Genomic DNA, 24,406 nt, shown 5'->3' on the forward strand with positions numbered 1-24,406 from the left:
TGAATGATTTCTTGAAATATGTTTGTTTTTTGTGTTTGGTGTTTATAATATGATTGAACCATTGTGATGCTCGATTCAGTATCAGTCAGACTGTCGATACAATAATATTGTAAAATAATGTTAACATTTGGAATAACGTTTGGAATAATGTTTTCTATTTTAATATATTTTAAAATATTATTTATTTATATGATGGCAAAGCTGAATTCTCAGCACCATTACTCCAGTCTTCAGTGTCACATGATCCTTCAGAAATCATTCTATGCTAAAATATGCTAAATAACATTTCTTATTATTATCAATGTTGAAAACAGTTGTGCTACTTAATATTTTTGTGGAAATCGTTATGCCTTTTTTAGGATTTGATTAATTGAAAGTTCAAAAGAACAGCATTTATTTGAAATGGATTTTTTTGTAACAATGTAAAAATTGTGTGTTTTTTTTTTTAAACAAACCAAAAATATTACTGGCCTTAAATTTTGATCTGTAGTGTAAATAAACCTTCTTTTTATTGATTTTTTTTTTCTTTTCATTGAATTTTTACGTTTGTGTGGGATTTTATTTTTACAATAAAAAGAAGCAGTGTGCTGTCTATTTGTCAGATACTTAAACTGAATGAATTAAAACAAACAACATGAACAAACATGACTGTTAATATATAATCAAATCACCATCAAGTAGCTGTAAACAATGCCCAATATAATCTAACACAATAAACTCTGCTAGATTATATTTCGGTAATTTACCAGCCCACATTTTAAATATCTGTCATCCTGGAGCATTTTTTCCACCGTCTCAGACCCTTACAATTAAACTAGCTATTTTTTGCTGTGTTGTCTTTAGGACTTGTATGTAAACACTTTCTGTTATGATTGCCGTCATTTTTGAATCAGATCTTGTGTTGTTGTGTTCACAGTGCTAAGGAGAGGAACTCTGTGGACCTCGATGATGAAGGCGGTCAGACGTTTCTGCGGGTGCTTATTCACCTCATCTTGCTGGTTTCTGAGGAGGATGTGGAAAATTATAAGAAAATTAAGGCAAGCCTGGACCAGCTGCGTCTGACAGTGGAAAAGTCTGAGCTGTGGGTCGAGAAGAGTGGAGGTTATGGCAATGAAGACAATGCTGAGAATCAAAACAAAGAGCAGAATTTGGAGGTATGTACCTACTGGCAGGAGAAACACTGCAAGCATGAGCCTATTTTCAAAAATAGTGGAGTGTTCCTTTAAACAAAATTTAAATTGAAAACCAAAAATGTAAAAAGCTAAGTATAATAGTAATATATAAATAATATTCAAATAATACTGAAGCAGAAAAAAAGAGTTAAGTGGTTATGCATATCTGTTATGAGACACTTAATAATCTGTATGAGTATTGGTCATAGAAAAGCAATATGAGTGGTAATACCTGACTGAGTGTAATTTCTGGTTTACAGGAAGTGGGTATCTTGAGCCCAGTGCAGGATGGGAGCAGTAAACCTCAAATAGACAGCAACAAAGCCAACAACTACAAAATTGTCAAAGAGGTGGGAACTTTTTCACACAATGTTCCTCAGCTCTAAAGAGGAAAAATTTCAGAGACAGAAAAGAGTATAAAACTTGTGATTTTGTGTCTGATGTTACGTAGATCCTGCTGAGTCTTAGTAAACTCTGCTCTCCTGGTAAGAAGATCCGTGTGCAGCAGCAGAGGCTGCTGAAGAACATGGGAGCTCACACTGTGGTGCTAGACCTCCTCCAGATCCCGTATGAGAAGGTGAGTGGACGTTACTTAAATGCTTATATGATCTGTTCAGTATTTTATAGATTCCACAACCAGGCACTAGCGAATTTTGTTCATTAATTTAGAAGAGGTTTAACCATAAATCATAACCTTATCATATAGTGCTGTAAAATGAATCTAGACTTGGAGATTATTTTAATTGAGGTCCTTATGCTGCCAAACTCTTGCTGCTCCATCTTTAGGGGGACGAAAAGATGGACGAGATCATGATTCTAGCCCACACTTTCCTTCAGTACTTCTGCAGAGATAATCCTCAGAACCAGGCGCTGCTGCACAAACACCTCAACCTCTTCCTCACACCTGGGGTGCGTTTCACCGGGGACTTGATTTCAACTGAGGACACTGCTAATGAGCATTACATGTCCTTGCTATTAATAATAGATTATTTGGAATTCTGATAATATTTTATTTGATTCTCTCTTTGCTTCTCTCAGCGTCTAGAGGCAAAAACCATGTGCTACATCTTCAGGAACAACTACCACCTGTGCAACGAGATCAGCGACCGCGTGGTGCATCACTTCGTGCACTGCATCGAGACCCACGGCCGTCACGTGCAGTACCTGCAGTTCCTCCAAACCATTGTGAAAGCCGATGGCAAATACGGGAAGGAATGTCAATGCAAAGTCATGAATGAGGTGAGAAGGATACATTTGAATTTAATGCATGATGGAGGTATGTGCACTTCAGATTCAAAGCCAATCATGTTTATAATACTCATAATATTAAAATAATATTTGTACACATTTTTTAAATAATAATAATAATAATTAATAATATATTTAAAAATTATTTTATTATAGTTAGTTAGTAATTTAGATGACATTTTGATACTCAGTCTTTTATCGCACTCCACTAATTGCCCATATAGACTTCCATTCACAGAAGAGTAACTTTATATGTGTTTGTAGAGCTAAATCAGACATTGTGTTTGTTTTGGACCGTAGCTGGTGAACGGAGGAGAAGACGTGTTGGTTTTCTACAATGACCGTGCCTCCTTCCCTGTGCTGCAAAATATGATGTCGTCTAAGCGAGATGAGAACGATGCTCTGGCGTACCACATCACTCTGGTGGAGCTGCTGGCAGCCTGCACCGAGGGCAAGAACGTTGATACAGAGCTCAAGTGCAACTCACTTCTGCCGCTTGATGATATTGTCAAAGTGGTCACGTACGAAGGCTGCATTCCAGAGGTGATGGAACATTAACCCTACCTGAATGTTCTCTTGAAAAGCTCACCATGGCATATTTGAAAAGTGCTAGAGCTGTTATGTTGTAATTATGCTTTTATAAGTTATCTAATGAGATTTGTCTAATAATGGAGAACAGAATGTTTGCTTACGCTATTACTGTGCATCACAAGTTAAAAGTTAACTCTCAAGAACATGTACAGTATTGATCCTTACAAAAAATAGATGTTGAAAATGTGAAACCGTGATGGTGTCAGATGGAAAGACCATAATGCTTTGATATACAATAGACAAAATACAGTATTGTTCAAAAGTTTGGGGTCAGTAATTTTTTTTTTTAAGAAATTAATGCTTTTGTTATGCAAGGATACGTTAAATTGATCATAGTTGACAGTAAAGACATTTAGAATGTAACAAAAGATTTATATCTCACATTAATTCTGTTCTTTTGAACTTTGAACTGAAAAAATGGATCACAGTTTACACAAAAATATCAAGCAGCACAACCTTTTTTAACCTAGTTAATAAAAATAAATGTTTCTTGAGCGATAAGTCAGCATATTAGCAGCATTTATGAAGGATCATGTGACATTAAAGAACTTACATTTTTAAATATATTAAAATAGAAAACAGTTATTGTTGTTTTTTTTGTTTTTTTATTATTATTTCACAATATTACTTTTTTACTGTAATTTTTATCCAATAAATGCAGCCTTGTTGACAATAAGAGACTTCTTTCAAAAATATATAAAAAAATATTTAATATATATTTTTGGCCACACATTTAAATGTATGAATGTCACTGCATTAGATATAATATGCCAACAAAATTATTGTAAAAAATTAGGTTTGAAAATAAAATAAATAACATAATTTAAAATTAATTAATTAAAAAGTTTAATCATTTATTTTTAAAAAGTGTGGCTTTTTGTCCGAACACCTTTTTAAGGCCACTGTATACCATGGTACTACATGATTACCAAGTACATATACCATGGTATTTACCTGGTACTCTAGGGTACTTCATGGCATTACCAAAAAAATAAAAAAACTGGTAGTACCATGTCCAAAAAATGTGATTAAAGCCATAGACTTTTTATAAGTGACATCAGGTAGCCTTTTTTGAGTATCGCTTTTATATTTTGCAGGTAAAAATATCATACGTAAATTTCGTGAATCACTGCTATGTGGACACTGAGGTGGAGATGAAGGAGATCTACACCAGCAATCACATTTGGAAACTCTTCGACAATTTCCTTGTAGACATGACTAGGGTGAGTTAACTGACACCAACTAACTCTCTCTTTCCCTCCTGCGCAATTGTGAGGCATAATATACAGGCTTAAAGAGCTGTTTAGATCATCTGTGACTGATTTGTGCTTGCTATGTGGGTGCTAAGCATCCTGAACTGATGATGTTGTTGTTGTAGGTGTCTATCGGCTACACAGACAGGAAGCATGCTGATACATGCCTCGAAAAATACGTCACTGATACCATCATGGCCATCGTCAAGGGCTTCTTCGGCTCCCAGTTCTCTGTCAGCAACTCAAACCTGCAGGTAGAGCGAGAAAGTTCAATTCACGAGCACCTCACCTCATCTCAGTCTGACGTGAAGAGGAGACGTATTTCTCTCCCTAAGCTCTATGAATCAGTCATATTAATGTTGCTTTATGGTAGTTGACAGTGAGATATTCATATCTCTTCGTCAGGCCCATCAAGCAACTTTCATTAAGCTGCTGCAGTCTGCCTGCAGACTCTACAACTGCACCTGGCTCAACTCCCTGCAGAAGACGAACATTGAGGGTTGCATCAAAACCCTTGCTGATGTCGGTAAGTTTCACATCTGGCAGTGATGTGTCTTTACCCAAATAGAATGCCGCCATGTGACAGAGGGGTTTGGTTTGTGGATTAGCCGCTTCCTGCTAATTAATCTTTGTTGACATGTTTTTAAATATTGACCATCCTCCTTCAGATTTCCATATTGTTGCAATGGGCACTTAAAGAAATCTAAAATTAAGAAATTTTATGGAAAATAGATTTAAAATGTTCAGCCTCTAGAATTTGGGAAAGATATGCCATTAAGTAAAGAGTAAGTAATAAAAATTAAAAATAAATAAATGATAGATAGATAGATAGATAGATAGAAATTGCCATTTTAAACCCTAGAATAATAAATTGTGTAATCTTGTTCCATGGGTTAGTAGTTAATTCTGGATAGTCAAGTTAGTATTTATGAGGATATTGATGTACAGCAAACAAAAGGCATTCAACCTGTAAATTAAATGAATCATGTGTGAAAAATATTATCACAAAAGTGTACTCTTGCCTTTGAGATTCTTGACACATTTAACATGTTTTAACATGCTAAAATTTAAGAGAATGCATAAAGGTTACAAACGCATGTCCTCCCTCTAACTCTGTCTAGCTAAGAGCCGGGCCATCCCCGTTCCAGTGGACCTGGACGGTCAGGTCAATACCCTGTCGCTAAAGACACACACTATCATGGTGCAGCGTGCAGTGAAAGACTGGAAGCTGTCAACCCGCGGCCGACCCCGTAAGGAGCCCTTTGGGGCCCATGATTACAGGATCATTGAGAAACTACAGGTAACGTCACCTTAAAATCTAAAACTTGTTAGTGTTATACGCATACACAGTTGTAGGTTTATCAAGGCAACTGACCAATCAGAATTAAATACTGAATTTTATGAAATATAAGTTGCTTTTTTATCATCTGAAGTGTGCTGTGATTTATATAATGCGATTAAGATCAAGCATGTAAAACATACATTTGTATTCATGTCGAATGAGATAACAGTAATAATATTTGTGTGTTAAATGATTTTTGCCTACAACATTGACTACTACTTTTGATTTGATGTTATGTGTATGTGTTTCAGGGAGTCGTTGTGTATCTGGAGGAACGGTTTAGTCCACAGGTGCAGGCAGAGTTTTCTGTATTAGTAGACGTGCTGCAAAGCCCAGAGATGCTGTTTCCTGAGTCTGCTCGGCTCCGCAGTGAGGATGGGGCCTTCATGTCTAAGTGAGAAACACACCCACGTCAAACAAATTCAAACCGTGCGTCATAATCGATGAATATATTAAACAGGTCCAGTGGCAGTGTTAAAAATAGCCATAGGTATAGGTATGACATTATAAATCCCTGAGAATTTCTGATATATCTCCAAACTTTTACGTCAGCAACATCCTTAACTGATTGTCTGTTGTATGGTTGGGTTTAAAACATGTAAATGCCAGTTTAAGTGTAATTGAGAATATGTTCATGTTTGAATATACAGTATGTGTTGGACCTGGTTGTGCTGTGATTAGTATACCAGCAGCATCATATATGTGATTGTTGTGAATGTGCCTGGGGTTCTGAGTGCCTTATATAAGCAATTATCTGAGCCTGAGCAAGATATACCTCTAAAATCACAGAAAGTCTGCGTAAGAGGTGTGCTAATATAAGTATACACAACTAGGACATAAAACATTTTATATGTGTCATTTCATTTATTGAAATTTCATGACTGATGGAAAATTGTTGTGCAAAAACAATTCAAATACTTATTGAATTGAAACTGCCAATCCGTTAGTATGTGATATTGTCATATGAGGCTGGTGTTTTAATAGTTTTTCCTTAAATCTGGCTTACAAATCAATTGATTTTATTTACAGATATCAAATATATGGATTGATTACTATGTAGACTACTGTTCAACAGTTTCGGGTCAGTAAGTTTTTATTAGATTTTTAAAAAGAAATTAATGTTTTGGTATAGCAAGGATGCATTAAATTGAGCAAAAGCAACTGTGAAGACTGAAGACAAAAGAATCCTGAAAAAATTTAACATGGTTTACACAAAAAAAATATTAAGCAGCGCAACTGTTTTTAACATTGATAGTAATGAGAAATGTTTCTTGAGCATCAAATCAACATATCAGAATGATTTCTGAAGGATCATGTGACACTGAAGACTGCAGTAATGATGCTGAAAATTCAGCTTTGCATCACAGGAATAAATTATTTTTTTAAATATATTAAAATACAAAACAGTTATTTTAAATTATAATAATATTTCACAATATTATTGTTTCTACTGTATTTTTAATCAAATAAACGGCGTTGGTGAGCATAAATCTTACTGGCCTCAAACTTCAAACGACAGTAGTGTACTTTCAGTCCTTAAGTATTTTATCAACCGTTAAATACCAGTTTTGTCATGTATCTACCCTTTTAATGGGACTGTTACCTTCATAATCTATTGTTCTCAAAGAATACACATTCTCAAACATTTGTAGTTGATGTGACTGGTCAAGTGGCCAGTTTGATATCCTTAATTTATATTACGTTTAGTATGAAATATGATACAATATTTTCTCTCAGACTCATCAAACACACCAAGAAACTGATGGAGAAAGAGGAGAAGCTGTGTATTAAGATCCTGCAGACCCTGCGAGAGATGCTGGATAGGAAAGAAATATTCAAGGAAAAGGTAAGTGTGATGGGAACGTTCTGTAACCTTATTCTGTAACCACCAGAAGAGGGCGTTAGTGCCAAAACCAAGGATTGTGAACCTGATGACCCATCCCCTCAACCCCTAGAGCCGAGAGTGCTTATGTGTGTGCGTGTATGCAGGCGTTCGAAGTGAAGTGCAGCTCTCGGGCCTCTGCAGTGTCGTTGGCATCTGTAGCAGGGTGAATGCTGGGAGTCCTAAAGCTCCAGACAGTTAATCAGCATTCAGTGGAGAAAGAGTCCTGCGCTGTTACATAAGCAAAGGCACATGAGGACACACTCCTAGTGTTGGAGCAAGTAGCCAAATCACCCAGCACCACAAATCAATACTGCAGAGAGCTGACTACGGCCTTGCACATGGAGAGAGAGAGTGAGAGAAAAATAAAGAGAAGGTAGAGTAGAAAAATAAGAGGAATAAAGGACAGGAAAAGCTCTTACGGATTAATTCCCAGTTGTTGCATCATAAACATGACTATGTTATGACTTCACAGTGAGTTGTGGAATGTCTTAAATGTAACAAGACTTGTGACAAGTTTAAAAGTGTAAAGGTACAGTTCCATTAGTGAGATTTCAGCACAATTTCGCATGCAAAAATGGGTCCATTTTCAATAATATAGCGACGTATGAAGTTAGGGCTGCACGATAAATCACATGCGATATTTAATGCGCGTTTTTGCGCAGCTTGTCAGTGAACAACGGCTCTGCAAGCACGCACGTGATGGAGATTTACCGCTGATTACAGAACTGGCTTTACTGACAAGATGCGCATTAAATATTGCATGCGATTTATCGTGCAGCCCTATAAACAGTACAGCTTTCAAATCAAGCAGCTTTCTTTTGGTTTGTGTGGCGAGATTTTGTGACCACCTTGAACATGAACAAAATCTATGTGAGGGAACTTTTTCACCCTGCCAATCATGCAGATTCCTATTAGAATGACTGGAAATCGATCCGCAAAATGATGCCAAGGAAATGTAGATGTTACTGCATCTTAAAAGTTATGTCTGTCTCCCACAAAAGCAATTCACGAGTTTGTGTGCCCATATAATCTTAGCATAAGTGGTAAACAGATTTGGCTTGCTGTCTGCTATAGAGAGGCTCAGAGAGGATATTCTACTTGAGCTCCGATTGCCCCCCCTATAGACAGAAAGATAAATAAATAAATATGCATAAAAGGAGGAGATGGGGAGGAGGAGGGATGCCGAAAGAACTAACAATGGAAGTGGTAAGAGGCTGTTTTTATACTTGGATATTAATTGGAAGATTAGATGGGCCTACTCCTCCCGAAATTACGTTTAATAACTTCACTAGTTTTTACACGTCTGAAAGCATTCATTCTCCACAGGGTTTTGCTGTGTTTGCTGTGTTGTTGTATCATAAACATTATGACATCATAGTCTTTATGATATCACAGTCAGTGGCGGAATGTTTGCACATTTATTTTTGCTGATTGAACATGTTGAATGTTTACAATGGTAAATGTAACAGCACATTCAAAGTGACTCAGTTTTGCTATCTCTCCACTAAAAAAATTGTGTAATTTCACATTCGTTAGTGTTTATTTTGGAGTGTTCATTCTCTACAGGGTTTGGCTATGTTTGCGGTGTCATTTGCATGATAAACATACAAGACTTGTGACAAGTTTAGAAGTGTAATGGTGTGGTCAAATTAGCGATTTTCAGCGAAATTCCATGTGCAAAAACAGGTCCATTATTAACAGTGTTGGGAGTAATGCATTACAAAAGTAACGACATTACAGTAGTATATTACTTTTTCCTGTAACACAGTAATATAACGCATTACTAATAAAATTTGGGTAATAGCCTATTATACTCGTTATATCTCTTGGTAACGCATGTTACAACAACATATTTTAACTTAAAATTAAGTGGTGAATTTACCAACACCGCAAAACAGCACCAGAATAAAATTCCGTGAGAACTGCAGGGTCGGAGGAGAGAAAGAATGCGGCGGACGAGCGCGGACAAGCAACAGAAATGGAGTTTAACTAAAAATAACAAAATCTGTTTTTATTAAATGATAATCTATATATAAAAAGGATGAATACGCGAAATATATTTGACTTAATTCACAGATTAACAAAACTAAAGGAAAAGACTGTGTGTAAATGCTGCTGAGTTTGGTTCATTTTTGTGTGGTGCGGTGCTCTACAAACAATTTCACGGAAAGGAAACCAAGATGACAGAAAGCTCATCCTAAAATAAAAGTCAACACATTGCCGTTTCTAATGATCTGTATGATCAAAAAATACGGAGTATTTTCCGCTGTTCGATCTCGAAGGTGCATCACGCACACACAATACAGCATTACAAACGTTGCAGCCTGTTCATTATCCGAACAATATACAGTCAACCAAACATATAGATACACTTATTCATTAAAATAGTCCCTAGTACAATCCGCGTTAAGTACAAAGCCTGGTTTACATAATAAATAATAGTTTAGCAATCAAATACATCGCGAATATGGAAACATTTGGATTCGTGCCGAATGAGAGAGGTAGGCTGCGTAACTAACTAACGTTTGCTTTCAGTTTCGCGTTAAATTAATTCGTTTTGACTTGTTTAGCAACTTATATTTTTCATTCACGCACACACAATACAGCATTACAAACGTTGCAGCCTGTTCATTATCCGAACAATATACAGTCAACCAAACATATAGATACACTTATTCATTAAAATAGTCCCTAGTACAATCCGCGTTAAGTACAAAGCCTGGTTTACATAATAAATAATAGTTTAGCAATCAAATACATCGCGAATATGGAAACATTTGGATTCGTGCCGAATGAGAGAGGTAGGCTGCGTAACTAACTAACGTTTGCTTTCAGTTTCGCGTTAAATTAATTCGTTTTGACTTGTTTAGCAACTTATATTTTTCATTCGCTTTGTTCTGAATACCATTAAATTTATAGGATTTGTTGTGGAGTGAGGAGAACTAAAATAGCCTATAGGCTATAGCTGTTGTGTTTATTGTTTGTACATTAGGGCTTATAACCAGGGCCGGATTTACGCATAGGATATAGGCACGTGCCTATGCTCACTCGTCCAGGGCGGGCCCAAACTCAATGAAGAGATATATAATATTTTTGTTATACTATGGGCTATCTACAACAATAAAAGAACCAAAATCCCACTGAGCAAATAAATATAACAAACAACAGGGTAAAAAATAACAAACTATTTCCTTGTTTTCCACCTTTTTTATGTACATAAATCACGATTTCTCCCGTTCTCTCTCACAGACACACCGTACAGTCATGTACTTGCGCACACACGCGGAGACGTGGACAGCAGCTTGTTGCCAGAACTGCGGCTGCCCCGCGAATTTATCAGTAAAACAGTTTCGCAGCTGAAACGCTACATGACATTTCTCAGTAGAGAGGTTCTTGAAGCAGTTCAACTTAAATATTTGCTATTAGTAGACGCTGCGGCTGGAGATGCACAGACACAGGTATTCACACGCGCTAAATCTCTCTCTCTCTAATAAGTGCGTTAGACTGCATTAATAACTGCGTTAGCAAGCCTCTGTTATTAGCTCTAAAATGACGTATTGGAAATTGCAATGGATGGTTTATGAGTTGTACAAGAAATTAGTTCAACACACACAAGATTTCAGGACGGAAACATGACAAATGTCTAAATCATCTTAACAACGTCTTGATGTGTGGTTGTGACTCCAGGCCGTTAAAATTATTAGAGAAATAATGCACTCCCGAAGTGGTAATGTGGCCATATGCTAGAGCCTAATGGAATGGTATTTCTCCATTCTCAAACAAATTAAGACGATTTTTATTGACTGAACGCAAGCACTTATTGCGATAGAAAACACTGTAACGGTTTCCACTGATTACGAAAATGTTTTGTTTGCTGGGGTGGTAATATTATATAGGCCTATTAATAAGGAAGGGGGGGGCCCACAATATTGTTTTGCCTATGTCACGATAAGAGGTAAATCCGGCCCTGCTTATAACGCTTTATTTACCGCTATAATTTCTGAATGTAATTGCGGTTTGTGCTTGAAAGTGAAAGTAACTCAAAAGTAGTGTAACGCATTACAATTCAGAGACAGTAATATTGTAATGTAACTAATTACTTTCAAAAGACAGTAATAAGTAATATAGCCTACAATGTATTACATTTTGAAAGTAACTTGCCCAACACTGATTGTTAATGTTGAGCTGTATGAAGCACAGATCACACAAAAGTCACTTTCAAACCAAGCAGTTTTATGTTGGTCAGCATGATTCCTTTTAGAATGGCTAGAATTCACCCTCAAAATTTTGCCGAGCAACGGTTAATGTCGCCACACCTTGAAAGGGATTTGTCTCACATCTTTATGCGTTTGTTTATTTTGGAGCGTTTGTTCTCAACTGAGTTTGGCTGTTTGCCATGTTGTTGCATCATAAACATTATGACGTCATGGTCATGACATCACAGTGAGTGGCGGAATGTCTTAAATGCATTTTATTTAAGTTTAGAAGTGTAAAAGAAGTGTAAAAGTGACTCGGATTTGTTCCGTCTCTCCACCACAAAAAAAAAGATTTGCGTAATTCCACGTCCGTATGTGTTTGTTTATTTTGGAGCACTCGTTCTCAATGGGGTTTGGCTGTTTTGCCGTGTTCTTCCCGCCCTGAGAGTGGTGCTGCGGTTTCGTGCAGGCCTGCTCTGCACAGACCGCTGGCTCCTCGGGGAGAGAGAGAGAGTAGGAGGAGGGCGAGCGAGGGAAAGAAGGTGGGAGGGAGCGAGCATGTGAGAAGCCATGTGAGGGAAGAGAAAAAAGCATGGCCCAGCAGCAGGCGGAGGGATTGGAGAGGCGCGGTGTCTGCTGAGTCCATGAGGCGACGGAGCGGGGGGTGTTTACGTAACCGGCCTGCAGTGTCTAAGCCAACCTCACGTGGCTCATCATGTTCTCGCTCTCGCTCACTCGCTCGGTCTCTCCCATCATTTAGCACTTGTTTATCTCAGTGCTTTTTCTCTTAAGTCTTTGTTTTCAGGTTGAATTTCTTTCTTACTAGCTTGAAGCCATTCTTTTTTCTCTCTTTCTCTATCTCTCGCCAATGACTTGGTGATTTGGTTGCTGAGCAGCAGGTCATGACTCATGAGCAGATATAATTGGCCTCTCGCTCTCTCTCTCGAATGATCACTTGAGCTGAACGTGAGCGTGTGTCTGCACACAATGTACAAAATGTTTAAAATGTGAAGCAGGTGCTGTTGTTCCGCTGTAATTTTAGATATGTTGTAATGGCCAAACGGTCACAGCAGAGAACGCTGAGCAAAAAGCTTCAAAGTGGCGAGAGTATCTGTGTATTTTACTGTGTGTTTATTCAGTTTTTGATACTATAGCAGAAGTGTGTGTAGTTGTGTTCAGTAACTTTTGACTTGTTGTTCCAAGGAGGGTGTGGTTTTGACTATTCTAATTGTAATTGTTTTTATGGAATATTTCAATATTTTTTTATAAATGATTTATTCATGCATAATTACAAAAAATTATGTTCCCTTGTAATCTTTAATCAAAAACGCTAACTTCCCCTAGCCATCACAGCGATATCTCTTCTCTGATGACGTGTTCACTGGCAAATGGGTGGGAAAATAAAGCCTCTTCTTCAGCAACCTGTCACTCACATGAGATCGCAGCAATAGCAAATGTCAACAATCCTGTCCTGATAAACAAACCAAGTCATGCCATACTTTTTTCTTTTTCTTTTTTTTTTTTCTTGAAAATTCAAGCAACATTTTCTGTCTCAAGCCAACTTTAAAGGAATAGTTCAGCCCAAAAATAATATAATCAACAATAGATTTTTTTTTGGTAACAATGTAAAAATCAGTACTGTCACTTTTGATCAAATTAATGCATCTTTGCTAAAAAAAATCTCTTTCAGAAAATAGTACAGTAGTTTTAATCATTACAAATTTGAATAAATTCTGCCTGTTACATCAAGTCCAATTGTTGATGATGACTGTTTAAAGGTGCAGATTTAAATGACTTTTGACGTTAAAACAAAAAGTTCTGAAACAAAGACCGTCATGTACTGTGCTATGTTCACAGGTTTTGTTCTAACATAGTGGGCTACATCAATGAAAACGCAAGCCTGTTCATAAATCCCTCTGGCTGAATTTCCAATACTGGCACAAGCAGCAGCACAGTTTTCATGGAAAAGGGGTTAATATATGCACCGCACAGGCTTTGTGTTTTTGCAGAACGTGATAAATGTGTGCGTGAGCGTGGCTTGGTGCACGTGTAAAATCCTTCTGACAGCCAGGCCACTTCTGGTCCTTGCGTACTTTCCCTCTCTTCCAAGATGTTTCTGTTCATTGCATCCAGCTCTTGTTACAAAACATTAACCACGGCTTGTTCTGGAGTGTGTTTATAGAGAGTAATACCTCACGTCTCACGAGTTGGGCGTACCCTAGAAGTAAACTCTCTCATACCAGTATTTGGTGGCTAGCTGTGTGTGTGTGTGTGTGTGTGTGTGTGTAAACAGGCCTCCCCTGTTTGTTGACAAAGGAAAGAAAAGCCCTGTTACATAACAACCTATACTCTCTCATCCTGCCAGTATTTCTGTCCAGCCAAGTTTCACACTACCGCCCGGAGGCAAAGCAGCTTTTCAGATTATCAACCTCAAACGTTTAAGCTCCTCACACACATGCAGATACATACACATCACTGCACACACAATGCTGGGCCGGGGGTGGTAGCGGGACTTGTACATGCTCTAAAATGCAAGCACATACACCAGCTCTGTGTGAGCAGGTCTCCCTGATGACTGCGGTGGAATACGACCGTTTCAGCCCACACAAAAATCCCACCAGAGCATTCAGAACTCTTAGACCAAAGCCTACATGGACATATACACGTTTAACCCAAGGGTCTCGCCAATGCCACATGCCAACATACTTGTTCATGACTGTTGCAATGAAATAAAGCAAGAGGTGGCATCCCTTCTGCTACATTAAGCATTTAAAATCTATACGAAACATTTTTTTTTTCTTCTTTTTGATATAAATACACAATGTGTTGTTTTTTTTGTGTGCATAAAAACAATAAACAAACCTGGAAGAAAAAATAAATGTGACCCTAGACCACAAAACCAGTCTTAAGTCGCACAGGTATATTTGTAGCAATAGCCAAAAATACATTGTATTGGGTCAAAATGAACGATTTTTCTTTTATGCCAAAAATCATTAGGATATTAAGTAAAGATCATGTTCCATGAAGATATTTAGTAAATTTCCTACCATAAATATATTAAAACTTAATTTTTGATTAGTAATATGCATTTCTAAGAACTGTACAACTGTACATTGCTAAGAAAATTTACAAATCTCAATTTTGAAAAATTGTCACTTATGACTGGTTTTGTGGTCCAAGGTCACATATTTATAATTCTGTATATAAATTATAGTATATATAAGTTAAATACAATTATAAAGGGCTAGGTAATTTTGTGCCATTTTATTTGAGTGTTTTGAAGTTATTAATTTTGGATAAATGATGATGAAAACAATGGGTTTTTTTGTTAGAAAAAGAAATCCTGCACAAGAAGGATAGGGATATATTTTTCATTGTTTAAATAAGTCATCAAGCATGGTGCAAGAGGTGTGTGGTCACCATGGAAATGAGCCCAGAACATGCTGTACTGCTCCTTTTCCTTTTAAGAGTCAGAAAAACACACCTGTAGATGTTCCAAGGGAGGTCCACAGTACGCAACAGGAGTGAGCTTTAGTGAGGAGACTTACTTTAGGAGCAGCGTGTTCTCAAAAGCTTAGATCATGTTCTCTGTTGATATTCATCCTGGTCAGTTTGCCCTGCATTCACACCATTGGAAAGCACCATCGTTACTTCATAGGGATATTTTTAGAATAGAATCCTCAAAGGAGAAATGGAAAATTTATCCAAGCAGGGCCAATGGAATTTGTTTAGCACACAGTATCTGAATCTACTTGCCATGTTGCCATTATTATTTACAGGACATTAACTGAAAAGTATTACAGTTAGACTACATATATAGGCTGCATTTGTTTGATCGAAAATTCTAAAAACAATTATTGTAAAAAATTATTCTGTTTTAAAATAACTGTTTTCTATTTTTATATATTTATATATTTTATATATTTATAGCAATAATTTATTCCTGTGATGGTAAAGCTGAATTTTCAGCAGCCATTACTCCAGTCTTCAGTGTCACGTGATCATTTAGATTTAAATATGCTGATTTGATGCTCAATTATTAATAATGATTCTTATAATATTATATTATCTTATTTGAATATTTTTGTGGAAACTGTGATAACTGTGAATTTTTTTGATAAATAGAAATTTCAGTGAACAGCATTTGTTTGAAGCAGAAAACTTTTGTTACATTATAAATGTATTTACTGCCACTTTTGACCAGTTTAATGCATCCTTGCGGAATAAAAGTATTACTTTTTTATTAAATCTTACTTGCCTCATGTAAGTTTAACATGGTTTCCGCAACAATATTAAGCAGCACAACTGATAATAAAAAAACCTGTTTATTGAACACCAAATAACAAATCAGAATTGATTTCTGAAGGATCATGTTACACTGAAGACTGGAGTAATGATGCTGAAAATTAATCTTTAATTTCAGAGGAATCAAATATATATTTTTTTTTATTAATTATAAATGTTATTTAAAAATTTAATAATAGTTCACAGCATTCATGTTTTTACAGTCTTGTTGATCATGAGCAATGTCTTTCAAAAATATTTCAAAAAAATGTAGACATGCAGTCTGCATTTACAAACATTTGTGAAAAAATGGGCCAGTCTGAAGAGCTCAGTGAAGTACAATGCCAAGCGTCAGATGGAGTGGTGTAAAGCATGCCGCCACTGGACTCTGGAGCAGTGGAAACGTGTTGGAGTGGCAAATCACACTTATCTGTTTGGCAGTCTGATGGCCGAGTCTGGGTTTGGAAGATGCCAGAAGAATGTTACCTGGCTGACTGCATTGTGCCAACTGTAACTGTTGTAGGGCTGTTTTTCAGGGGTTGGGCAGTGCCCCTCACTTCCAGTGAAGGAAAATCTTAACAATTCAGCATGCCAAGACATTTTGGACAATGCTATGCTTCCAACTTTGTGATTTTCTATTCCAGCATGACTGTGCCCCAGTGCACAAACACATAAAGACATGGTTGGATGAGTTTGGTGTGGAAGAACTTGACTGGCCCACACAGAACCCTGACCTCAACCCTATCTAACATGTTTGGAATGAACTGGTGCAGTAATTGCGAGCCAGACTTTCTTGTCCAACATCAGTGCCTGACCATACAAATGCTCAAAAATTCCCACAAGAAACACTCAAATCTTGTGGAAAGCCTTTCCAGATGAGTGGAAGCTGTTATAGCCGAAAAGAGGGCACCAACTGCATGTTAATGTCAGTATATTTGGAATGCGACGTCATTAAATAGAGAGATGCTTGGCCCTGCCTGCAAATCAACAATCTCTCCGTACATACAAGGAAAGAGATACAAATTGATATCTCTTTCCTCCATGCTTTTATAACCGCCTCAATGGAAGGCTGTGGAACAGATGTTATTAATGTTGGCTGTTTGTCAGCCCTTTGCTTGTATATCTGATAGATTTAAGTGGATTCATCATGAAGATTAATTGTGCATGCGACTAAGCATCTGTGAATGTGTGGGCTCCGAGTGTTCGGTGGGCTCCGCGTGTTCGGGTGTGTCCGAAAACAAGGCCTGAGCATCCACTGGTCAGGCGCTGACTGCATACAGTGAATCTCACAAACACGTCTTGTGCCTCTAAGGACGTTAGGCAATCACATGCCCCACTTCCGAATGACACCAGGGTCAGTCATATTCAGGAATGGTTGTTTACGTCCTTGCTGCTGTTTGTCTTGGCCCTGCCTGCAAATCAACAATCTCTCCAATTGCTCTCACATGCAAGGCTAATTTGTTTTCCTGCTTGTGGCACTGTTTATAAGGAGAGCCACATTGAACACTGCTACCTCTGAGACCGGGTCACAAGGGACCTCTGGGCCAATCGCCGAGTGGTCAGGCCACTGGACTGGGAGGATGCTTACAGGAACCCAGACTTAGAGACTCCCCCTTGTCCTCCTGACTGTGAGAAGATAGATGTTAGGGGAGATTGATATTGTAGAGTAGTGTTAGGTATCAAGGCCAGAACCAAAGCAAATGTAGCTTATGATCAAGATGAAGCAAGTCATGAAATTTTCTTCAGGTGAAACAATGTTTTCTGAAGACTGTTTAGAATTGCATAAAGAAATTCATATGTGACTGTGTCATTCAGATCAGTTTTGTGAACCAGGTTTAATGAAAAGATCCAACTCTAAAGAATTATTTACTCCACTCTCATGAATGTAAGAACTATTAAGTGAATAATGGCTTATATATTGGCTTCAGAAGGCTTGGTATGAAATGCAAATTACTTTCATACAGGATCAGAAATTAACTTTTCCATTAAGAGGCAATATTTGCCCACCTTAATTGACTTCCAGGGGCTTTTTTATTATTATTTTATTTTTTACCTTTATAATTACTTTACTAAATCACTTAAGCTGTCTACACTGCAAAATTAATCTCTTACTTGCATCGTATCTGCACTTTGTTGTTTATGATGAGAACAATCGTGAGAGTGCAGATTCACAGTTCAGTCAGTGAGCTCATATACTGAACAAAACTCCTGCATTTTCATCAGTGACTAATCTAAACTCCTCTGATTGGCCATTGCATTCATAAACTCAATAGAAATGTGTGAGATTGCTTAAAATGCTCAACACTAATGCAAGGTGAGCAGATCTAAATAATAAACACTTTTCATTCATTTTCTTTTCATTTACATTTTTTACAACAGTTTTATTAGATTTAGCTTAATTGTAGAGGTGCACAATTCTTGCCCCCTCATCTTGGATTTTGGGGGTATTTTTGCTCATTTTAGTGTCATTTTTGCCCCAAGCCCATGTTTTCATGGTGGTTTGGATTTAGCTTAATTGTAGAGGGGCACAATTTTTGCCCCCTCATCTTGAATTTGGGGGCATTTTTGTTCATTTTAGTGTCATTTTTGCCCCAAGGCCATGTTTTCATGGTGGTTTCCTTGAAATGTTTCAAGCTTCAAAAAGGATGCAAAAGCACCATAAAAGTGAACTATTAATAATTTCTGAGTGAGCTATTCCTTAAATAAATTAACTAGTATCTTTCTCTCAGTCTCTTTTTTTCTCTTTCCCACTTCCCCGGTTTCTGTTATGCAAGATCTCGACTTTGAGAAGATGTAGTTATGGGGTTCATGTCTAGACTGCCTGACAAGATTTTAGGTGTATTGATTTTTCTCTCACACTCTTTCTCTTCCATAAATCTGTTTCACCCAAAGTCATACTCCTCCCTCCGCTCTTAAAAATGGGAGTGCATTGTAGCAAAGTTTCAGTCCGTTAATATTACAGTGCCAATGAAGTTGTTTTGAAGGCCTTTTGTGTTGTGTGAGATGTTTACACAACCGCTTCAATGGTTAACACATAAAACAAGTTGGCTTAAATCAGCAGGGAATGTTTGGTTGTTATACCCCTCACCTGTCACAGACTTTATTATAACTTTATCACACTCTTAACATTTTAATATTATTACACTCCCTTACACTCTCTCTCTACACTCACTTTTTGGTCAGATTTTTAAAAAATGTTGTGAAAGTCTGTTATACTTACCAAGGCTGCATTTATTTTAATTATTTATTGATATATTTATTATATATTAAATGTATTATATAGTAGTATATAATATAGAGTAGTTATGTAAATATTTCGAGACTGACAGTACTCTGGCTTTCAAAAGTTTGGGCTTGTAAGATTTTTAGTGCTTTTTAAGTAAATCTCTTATGCTCACCGAGGCTGCATTTATTTGATCAAAAATACAGTAATATTGTGAAATATTATTACAATTTAAAATAACTATTTCTATTTTAATATATTTTAAAATGTAATTTATTCCTGTGATGGCAAAGCTGAATTTTCAGCAGTCATTACTGCAGTCTTCAGTGTCACATGATCCTTCAGAAATCATTCTGATATGCTGAATTGGCTCTTAAGAAACATTTCTTATTATTATCAATGTTGAAAACAGTTGTGCTGCTTAATATTTTTATGTAGATCATTATATATTTTTCATGTTTTTGATGAATAAAAAATTTCAAAAGAACAGCATTTATTTAAAATATATATATTTTTTATTAATAATTAATACATTTTATTTTTTTCTACATTTATTTAGTTTTCTCAGTTTTTTTCCTCCTTTATTAAATTTTTTAACACATCCAAAACTTGGAGAAGAAAGTCTGGCAGCTGTAACCTTAGAGCGGGAGCCCCATGTGTTGATGTGTTGTACCGGGAGGTGATATGACCCAGGGGTGTGCCGTGAGGCCTAAGACAGAACCTGACTTGATGAGTCCAGCAGCGCAGAGCACCCCTCCCTTTTGCCGTCTCTCTCTCGCTCTCATTTTCTAGATCCCTCCATCCTGAGTTCTCAGGTACCTGCAGACAGCAGCGGAGGGCTTTTTTTTAAGCTTGCTGGAGCATCCCAGGCTTAGCCAGGCCAGCCGCAGTGTGGCGTGCCCGTGCACATTTTAAAAAAAAGTTAGCCTGTCTGTTTCTGCCACCCCTCTTCTCTATCTATCCCTCTATCTTTCCCTTACCCCCCTTCTCTCTCTTTCTATCTCCTATCTGTCTTTTTTTTTGTTGCTCTCGCTGTCTCTCTCTCTTTTGTCCTCACTTCACCTGCGCAGGGTTTTTTTTTTTCTCTGCCATGCAGCAGCAGACGGATGAGTCAGACTGGCACTGCTACCTTCATCTCTCACTTTCCTCCTCTGTCTTCCCATCAAGTCCTCCGCAGAAGTGCAAGAAAGACTGCAGCATCAGGAGACACTAAACTCCCCCATTACAGCTGGTTTTGTAGAAAAGAGAGCAGCTTCTAGGAAAGCATGTCCAATTACAGTGAACAGGAGCAGGAAATGATATGAAGAGGCCCTGAATATGGACAAATATTGTTAATTATGGCTGTTTCTGAAGCTTAAAGGGATAGTTCACCCAAAAATGAAAAATCATTTACTCACCCTCGTGTCATTGAAAACCTGAGTGACTTACTTTCTTCTGTGAAACACAAAAGAAGATATTTTGAGATATGTCTCAGTGTTTATTTTCTTCCATATACAGTGGAAGTTGATGATCACCAAAACGAATAATTGGTTACCAGCATTCTTCAAAATATCATCTTTCGTGTTCTGCAGAAGAAAGAAAGTCAAACAGGTTTGAAACCAGCATGAGGGCACGTAAATGATGACGGGATTTTTGGATTAACTATTTCTTTAATAGTGAATGTTCATCTGCTTTGTGTGTGTGTGTGTGTGTGTGTGTGTTTGTGTGACGGCTTATCCAGACTGTGGAAGCAGACACAGTCTGTGCTGACTGCTGATGAGTGTTTACTGAGAGAGTGGGAACAGCAACAACACGTGCTTGTCAAAGTGAGAGAGAAAAATGTCTTCTCTCTGTGGCAGTTTGTCACTCTCGTGTCGGCGCATGCATGGCCACACGGCCACACTGGGTTTCATTATCCTCCTGGGTGACACAGTGTGGAAGGGTGAAGTCAGTAAAATGTCAGGGTCTGTTCACCACCTTACTCCTTTCCTGGCCATCCACAGCAGGGTATTCATAAACAACTATTTGCTATTTGCTAGTAGGTTGCAGGTGGTGTTAGCAGGAGGGACATTGTCATTCTGGTGTTTGAATAAACAAAATTTGTAGACTGTATTGTGCAGTTTGATTTATGAATATTTTAACCTGTTTTCTCGGAAGAAAAATACTGTAAAAATATTTAGAAGTAAACTAACATTGTCGGCACCGATAGCCTCGTGGGCAGCACACCGATATACAGCACCATTGCGCTTCGGGCGTCCCGAGTTCGAGTCCTGGCTCGTGGACCTTTCCTGATCCCGCCCCCCTCTCTTTCTCCCACTTTCACTTCCTGTCTAGCTACTATCCTATCATAATAAAGGAAAAAATGCCAAAAATAAATCTTTAAAAATAAAAAAGTAAACTTGTCTATCATTGATGACCTCAAAGTTTTATTTTATTTTTTTTTTTTTATTGTCGTTAATTTTTTATTTTATTTTATTATATTATTGTTTTTGTTATTTTAATTTATATTGTCGTTACTTTTTTATTTTGTTTTTATTTTATTTTTTAGTTATATTTTTAATAATAAAATAAATATTTCATTTTTTCATTTTTATTTGTTATTTATGTAGTGAATCAGCTCATGGGGAAATATGAATAATTAATCATAACTAGTTATAATTAATTATAAATATTTAGATCCGCTGTAGATATTTACTTGACCTCTCAGGGTCAACTGTCTGTCAATTCTAAGAACGTTAATTTCCTGGTTAAGGGAAATAACTTTCTTACTGTGCCATGGTAACCAGTGGCCTGTGGTCGTTCGCAGACATCCTGGCACCCAGTAGGTTATTGGGTGAGAGGGGTCTGTGACTATTTGTTAATCTAATGAATAATTGATTTGTTAAATCTAATGAAAAATGGTGTGTCTGATTGGTCCAGATGCTACAAATCCCCCCTTTCGGACGTTGTTGTCCGAAGAATAGACAACAATGGGCGATGTCAGAGGTGCAGAACAATCGAACACACACCTGCCACTCACGGCTGGGAGACAGTGGTGGCTCTCTGGCTGTTGGTGCCTCCAGGAGTGGTTGTGGTGCCGATCCTGGCACCCAGTAGGTTATTGGGTGAGGGGTCTGTGATTATTTGTTAATCTAATGAATAATTGATTTGTTAAATCTAATGAAAAATGGTGTGTCTGATTGGTCCAGATGCTACATTTATGTAATTTTATTTTGATTATTCTTATTAATGTATTATTTTTTTATTTATTGTATTTTATTTTGATTATTCTTATTAATTTTTTATATTTTTATTTTATTTTATTATTTGATTTGATTTGATTTTAGACTAGACTCAGTTGAAAAGATTTTCTGATATATTGAGAGTGGCCATCTTTTATATTTCTTTGAGTGACTGTCACTACAGTTGCAGTCATTATTAATGGTCATCGCAAGAGGTGCTTGACTTCGGTATTCTTTCATACAAATGCTGTTTGACCCATTCTTGCAAGCTGTCGAATTAACAGGCCAAATCGAGAGTCACACCTGTTGGTAAATATGGTTGTCAATCCTAAACACTGACTGTGTGAATGCAATCTTTCTCTCTCAATCTCAAAAATATGCAAAAATAGCTGCAACTGTCCCTAACCAGATGTATAAGAGCAAGAAAATGAGACAGACATGAAAGAACATTCGGTCAGGAGACAAAGGAAGGGAGAGACGATCAGTACCATCCGCTCCCTCTACCGTGTCTTCCTCGTGATCTCTCAGCAAGCTGCCGCCAGGTGTTATATAACTCTCTCTCTCTCTCTCTCTCTCTCTCTCTCTCTCTCTCTCTCTCAGTCTCTATGCCAGCCACTCTCCCCCCACCCTCTGTCTTTTTCACACGTTCAGTTTCTCTCCCACTGGGAAACAGATTTTCAAGGCAACCGTCTGCTCTCTACCTTCAGCACTCGCCGTCTCACCCTCTGCCTCCCCGAGGTTTCGCTACACTTCTGGCATAATTACAGCAATTACTACAGTTTATACTAGTTATGTAAAAGTTCTCCCATGTGATTGTGATTGTGTGTTTTTATCCAACACAGTTGGGAGGAAAACACTCAAAAGTGTAAAGATAATCAAAACGGACAGGGAATGAAGTACTCTCCACTTCACACAGTCCGCTATGAATCTTTGCATTAGTCTGTCAAAAAAATGGCTTTTTTTAATTAAAAAAATATAAATAATTTAAGGAGTGTCATGGGTTCAGTACAGGTTGAGCTATATTTTATTTTTTTAATTTAAGATTATTATTTTCTGTGGTCTTTTTCTGCTTCCTCGGATTTCCTCAGGTTTTTTTAACAAGTGAAATTAGGATTGTAATGCTTGTAATGATTAATTTTCTAAGATGATCTCAATAGCATATCAAATCATTCTTTAGATTTTTTAAATGTTATTGAAAGATGTCTCTCATGCTCACCAAGACTACAGTTATTTGATCAAAAACACAGTAAAACAGTAATATTGTTAAATATTATTACAATTAAAATTAAATTAAAATAAGAAAATATGAATCTAAAATTATATAAAATATATTATAAAACGTAATTTATTCCTGTGATGGCAAAGCTGAATTTTCAGTTTATTCAGTCTTAAATGAAATGTCCTTGAAAACAGTATTTTAGTGGAAACCGTCCTGTGTTTTTTCTGTATTCTTTGAATAGAAAGTTCAAAACAACAGCATTTATTTAAAATACAAATGTATGTTTTTTTTCATCATAAATATCTTTACTGTCACTTTTGATCAACTGCATGCATCCTAGCTTAATAAAAGAATAAATTACTTATTAAAAATCTTACTGATGCCAAACTTTTTTAACTGTACTGTGTATATTTTTTTTATCAGACACCATAAATAGGCAGCTGCAAAATTGTTTTTTTAAATGTGCAAAACATATAGTTTCAAACCATTTTTCAATTATATGTTAAGTTATAGAATGATGCCTTTCTGTATGAGGTGTCTTGAATATTTGAAAACATTTTCATGACTGAATAATTAAAACACCTAATACACTCCATATTTTAAGGATGACCCAACTGCCTTCCTCTCTGGTTTCCTCAGGGTAACTCACTGAGGAAAAGTCTCCTTACACACTACTTTGGCAACCAGCGGCCCCACGCCAAAGCCCTGGAGTACAGCAGCGGGAACAGTTCTTCCTCTGGAGGTACGGTTCACAAGTGACCGTCAGCAGAAGCACTGTTGGCTCACCATTAAC

General features: G+C 37.1%; 1 protein-coding gene across 1 annotated transcript in view; it reads left to right on the plus strand.

The window, feature by feature from the left end:
• The window catches only part of LOC107740421 (inositol 1,4,5-trisphosphate receptor type 2-like), a 95,218-nt gene that overhangs the window by 31,885 nt on the left and 38,927 nt on the right, over positions 1 to 24,406 (plus strand). The window contains exons 21-35 of the mRNA XM_016552855.1: positions 727 to 737; positions 844 to 848; positions 917 to 1,154; positions 1,433 to 1,522; positions 1,624 to 1,749; positions 1,959 to 2,081; positions 2,211 to 2,411; positions 2,721 to 2,963; positions 4,109 to 4,234; positions 4,390 to 4,518; positions 4,670 to 4,790; positions 5,386 to 5,564; positions 5,858 to 6,000; positions 7,344 to 7,452; positions 24,253 to 24,355. Coding sequence (XP_016408341.1) covers positions 727 to 737; positions 844 to 848; positions 917 to 1,154; positions 1,433 to 1,522; positions 1,624 to 1,749; positions 1,959 to 2,081; positions 2,211 to 2,411; positions 2,721 to 2,963; positions 4,109 to 4,234; positions 4,390 to 4,518; positions 4,670 to 4,790; positions 5,386 to 5,564; positions 5,858 to 6,000; positions 7,344 to 7,452; positions 24,253 to 24,355 — 1,947 coding nt within the window. The remainder of the gene's footprint in view (positions 1 to 726; positions 738 to 843; positions 849 to 916; positions 1,155 to 1,432; positions 1,523 to 1,623; positions 1,750 to 1,958; positions 2,082 to 2,210; positions 2,412 to 2,720; positions 2,964 to 4,108; positions 4,235 to 4,389; positions 4,519 to 4,669; positions 4,791 to 5,385; positions 5,565 to 5,857; positions 6,001 to 7,343; positions 7,453 to 24,252; positions 24,356 to 24,406) is intronic.

The sequence above is a fragment of the Sinocyclocheilus rhinocerous genome, unplaced genomic scaffold, assembly GCF_001515625.1.
Source record: "Sinocyclocheilus rhinocerous isolate Xijiao unplaced genomic scaffold, SAMN03320098_v1.1 scaffold2055, whole genome shotgun sequence".
Lineage (NCBI taxonomy): Eukaryota > Metazoa > Chordata > Actinopteri > Cypriniformes > Cyprinidae > Sinocyclocheilus > Sinocyclocheilus rhinocerous.